This window comes from Ipomoea triloba, chromosome 12 (genome assembly GCF_003576645.1).
Source record: "Ipomoea triloba cultivar NCNSP0323 chromosome 12, ASM357664v1".
Lineage (NCBI taxonomy): Eukaryota > Viridiplantae > Streptophyta > Magnoliopsida > Solanales > Convolvulaceae > Ipomoea > Ipomoea triloba.
The window spans coordinates 10724932-10729288 of NC_044927.1; the positions used below are offsets into that span (position 1 = coordinate 10724932).

At 35.9% G+C, this 4357-nt stretch overlaps 1 protein-coding gene across 2 annotated transcripts; it reads left to right on the forward strand.

Moving 5' to 3' along the window:
* The first annotated feature begins 626 nt into the window (after window positions 1-626).
* Window positions 627-3954, forward strand: LOC115998106. Of its 2 annotated transcripts, none has more exons than XM_031237583.1 (3): window positions 627-718; window positions 1002-1068; window positions 2321-3954. In XM_031237583.1, the coding sequence occupies exon 3, from the start codon at window positions 2321-2323 to the stop codon at window positions 3731-3733; it is 1413 nt and encodes a 470-aa protein (XP_031093443.1). In that variant the 5' UTR covers window positions 627-718; window positions 1002-1068; the 3' UTR covers window positions 3734-3954. The 2 variants fall into 2 exon arrangements, with proteins under 2 accessions (XP_031093443.1, XP_031093442.1); XM_031237582.1 differs by having other exon boundaries at window positions 648-718; window positions 1007-1068.
* Window positions 3955-4357: the final 403 nt, after the last annotated feature.

The window sequence follows — 4357 nt, forward strand, 5'->3', positions numbered from 1 at the left end:
TATAATTAAAAAATAATTAAAGTAATTAAAATATAAATAGTATATAGATGTCTGAAATATAATTAAAATGTAATTAAAGTAATTTGAATGCTATCATTTTTTTTGTGCACCGCCGATCGTTTATTTATATTTCATTAATAAATAAGGAATCCATACAGGAATTAAATTGAATAAAATATTTCATTAATTTCCGTGTATAATAAGGAATGGAATGATATTTTGAATATTTTGTCAATTTTAATCATAAATAAAGAATGATAAGAAATGCTACAATATATGATAAGGAATTATTATATATTATTATGTTTACCGATTTCAAAATTTTTGGACTAAAATGAGCGGGAAAGCTATACTTCTGTTTTAATATATATAGATATAGATATAGATGTGAGAGGATGTAACTGACCGTAATTTAGTAGCTCTGTAAGCATGACCAAATATCAGTGCACATAAAACTATAAAAGATTTATCCACTTTGAACATAATCTCATATTGTAATTGTTGAGTTTCGAACCTTCATTTCTTCTTTCAAATAATATTTATTGAACAAGTAAGTTAAATCCTTAAGGATATGTCGTTATCTCAACATACAAAGTGGCGAACGGTCCTATGGCTATGTTAAATTGCTAATGCAAGTGCGTGCGTTATCTTCAGTTCTTCACCATCTCGTTATCATTTCACGGAGTTGTTTGTTGAAGTCCGGCGACGAGCCTGTCGGGTAAGAATGACGACTTGATTCATACCCCAATTCTCTCCTCCTCCTCCTCTTAATGCATTCAATTCTAATTAGTCTTGTAATTTTCGGAGCTGCGTTCTCTGAATTTGACGGTGAACCCTAAATTAGCTCTCTGGATTAAAAAACAAATAAAAAATTCTCTGTTATTCGATTGTTACGATAGAGTTGAATTCTGTGATGCATTTATTCTTCAGAGTTACGAGTATAATTTTACTCATTGAGCGCTCATTTGTGTTGTATTTTATTGTTTGTCTTTGCTGTGTAGTTCAGAAAATTGATTGCAGAGCTGTTTGCTTATAGCTATCCCCTTCAGGCACGTTATTGATTCTCAGGTGACCTTTCTGCTTAAGGCCTTTGGAATTACTGTTACTATTGTTCTATTCTTTATAACCAAAGCTATATTGCTTTTGCTTTGTAAAAAGGAGTTGAAATTATTGATTAGATTCTGTCGTTTTTGCTACATCATATATTTTGTTTAGTGTGTTGAAAGTGTAATTTTGAATTTTTGACAATGTGCTGCAAAGTTCTATCTAACTTCTGAGTGAGCTAAGAAACTCTTATTTAGGAGTACTTCAGTTTTAGCTCTCATTGCATACTGATGGGCTGCAAAGAAAATGACAAGCACCACCCATCCAGTATAATATATAAAAACTAGCCATGATGATATATCATGTATTGCCCATTAACCAAGGGTATGCAATGTTTCTATAAACTCATTTTTCACAATTCTTTACTTTTAGCTTTCCTTTTGAGTTAATGCCCAGTTTAGTCCTTGACTATAGTGGTTTTTCTCAATTTAGTCTTAAACGTCTTTTTGTGCTTAATTGGATCCTCAACTTCGATGATTTTACCTAATTGAGTCCTTTGTTACTGTAGCTTGGTAATTTCCCCTCTGTTAACATGCAATTTAGTCTTCCACTATTGTGGTTTTGCCCAAATTAGTCATTGACTATAGTGGTTAATATCCAATTTAGTCCTTGACTATAGTGGTTTTTCTCAATTTAGTCCTGGATTCCAATAGCCGAGGACTCAATTAGGTAAAACCATCAAAGTTGTGGACCCAATTAAGCACAAAAAGATGTTTAGGACTAAATCAAGAAAAACCACTATAGTCGAAAACTAAATTGGGTATTAACTCCTTTCCTTTTTCTTTAATACCTATTGGTAATTCTATGTAGTTACATGTCGGGTTATTATATTAATGAGTATGGTTTTTAGGTAATGGCGTCAGCTAGCTATGTAGCAAAGCCTATTTTAATGAATGAATACCTCTAAGACAAGTGTTTTAGAGGTCAAACTGCTAGAAACTATCTGAAATTTGGATCTTCATTCACTTCAACATCTCTAATTAACTAGCTTGCCCTATATAGAACATATACATATATACCACATTATCAATGTGATATATTTTACTTACAAATTTGGTTTCATTTTTCCCTAAATATCTTTAACTAGCTATTTCTTGCTATATTTTTCTGAAATTAATAACAATGTTATTGGTGTGTCATATTTTACCAAATGTGGGTTGCATTTGTTCATTACATTGCTTTTACTATCATTTACTTGTGGCTATATCTGTTCCAGATGGATTCCAATGCAGAACAGCAAGAAGATTTCAGGTTCCAGCTAGAAGGCTTCAGGTCCCGGCTAGAAAATATGAGGTTCCGGCAAGTACATTTCTGGTCCAGGCAATTACTTACTGTGTATCAGCGTATCTTAATTTTAATCATGGCACATCCAGAATATCTCAGGTTCCGAACAAGTTCTCTCACCACTGATAACAGTGGATCTTGGTCAAGGAGACCAGGTAATGTTTTGGTTGTGGTAGAAGATCTCTGGTCCCAGCTAGAAGATCTCTGGTACCAGCGAGATTTCAGCTCCAGGCAATTAGTTCGCGTGGGTCTGCGTATCATATCCTTTCTCACGTCCCATCCACAATATCTCAGTCCCCAAAGAAGTTCTCACACCACTACCAGTTTTAGAATTCAGGAGAGGATTCAAGCACAAATTGCTGGCATCTTCAATGATCTTGTGGAATTGGAGCTACAGGCTAATTTTGTGGATGTGGACTATCTAGATGCCCAAGGGCTTGATGAATTGGATGAGCATCTTGCAGAAACTGATGGTTTAAGAAGTGGTGACACGAGGCCCCTTGCAAGTTCTCGCACCACTCCCAGTTTGAGAATTCATGAGAGGATTCGAGCACAAATTGCTGGCATCTCTAATGATCTTGAGGAATTGGAGCTACAGGCTAATCTTGTGGATGTGGACTATCTAGATGCCCTAGGGCTTGATGAATCAGTTGAGCATGGCTTAAGAAGAGGAGCACCACCTGCAGCAGTCTCCGTTGTAAACAGTTTGCCATGTGTCGTTATTAAAGATCACGAGCAGCTTGATGATAACTTGGCTTGTGCAATATGCAAAGATTCTCTGTCTGTAGGATCTGTTGTAAACCAACTTCCTTGTTCCCATGTTTATCACCCTTCATGTATCTTGCCATGGTTAAGTTCAAGGAACACCTGTCCCCTTTGCCGATATGAGCTTCCAACTGACGATCAAGACTACGAGGTAAGAAAACGGTTGAGTGGAAATGAGTTTGTGGTTCGTGAAACTCAGCAGCTTAACATGTACGAAGGCAGTTCCTCAGATGCCATTGATGATGCCGAAGCAATGGAACCTCGTGAATTTGGTGATGGCAGAACAGAGCAAGGGGAAGAAGTGATGAGTATGAGTGGATCTGGCAGAACCACCGAGCCTCAAGAATTGGGTCAAGGCGGCAGAAGTGTGCAAGAAGAAGCGATGAGTATGAGTGGATCCGACACAAGAAACACCCAGCGGAGATGGTTTTTTCAAGCTCTGGTAGCACAAGTTGTAAGTTTTGGGGGTATTGCCCTTACATTGTGGTTGGGCAACCGCAACCAATTGACAGAGAAGAGGAGATCAAGCACTCTGTTCTCACGGACTGCTTCAAATCATCCCCTTTCACCAAGATTTTAAAATAAAAAAAGGATAATGTTACAGCATTATTTGTTTTTAAGGATAGGTCTTGTGTGCTAGTGGGGGCAATGATTTTTTTACTTCAATAGAGTAAGAAAGTATCTATAGACAGATACTAATGGTAATAGAGTCAATTTTTACTTTACATGCATTTGATAAGGTGGAATAAAATTATTGATAAGGAGGAATAAAATTATTGAAAATGGAAAGTGATATAAAAACTAAAATGTTCTTGTGTAATCAAGGGTAAATATGTCAATTTTTTCTTTTTTCTATTCCCGAATTTCAATTTAATGGGTTGATGGAATTGCAATTCCTTCGAACCAAACACTATAGTTAGATTTGCTGTTGATTTTTTTTTGAATACAACTGGCTCTATTACATTGTAGTATCTGCTCACACATACTTTCTCAACCTGTTAAGCACAAAGAGTCAATTCGACCAAGCACAAGGTGCTTGGCGATTTGTTGTTGAATTTTATTGCAAAAGATTTCAAATTCTTACCAAACAAACACCATGTTTTGTGTTCTGAATTGTATTGTACCTCCACCAGAGCTAGAAATATTGTTGAGTGGATGAAAAATTAAAACACTTGGAAACATGACAAGAATGCTCATAACAAAA

Bases quoted from the DNA above. Each gene is read 5' to 3' on its own strand.
- LOC115998106 (XM_031237583.1), top strand. From the start codon at position 2,321: ATGGATTCCAATGCAGAACAGCAAGAAGATTTCAGGTTCCAGCTAGAA.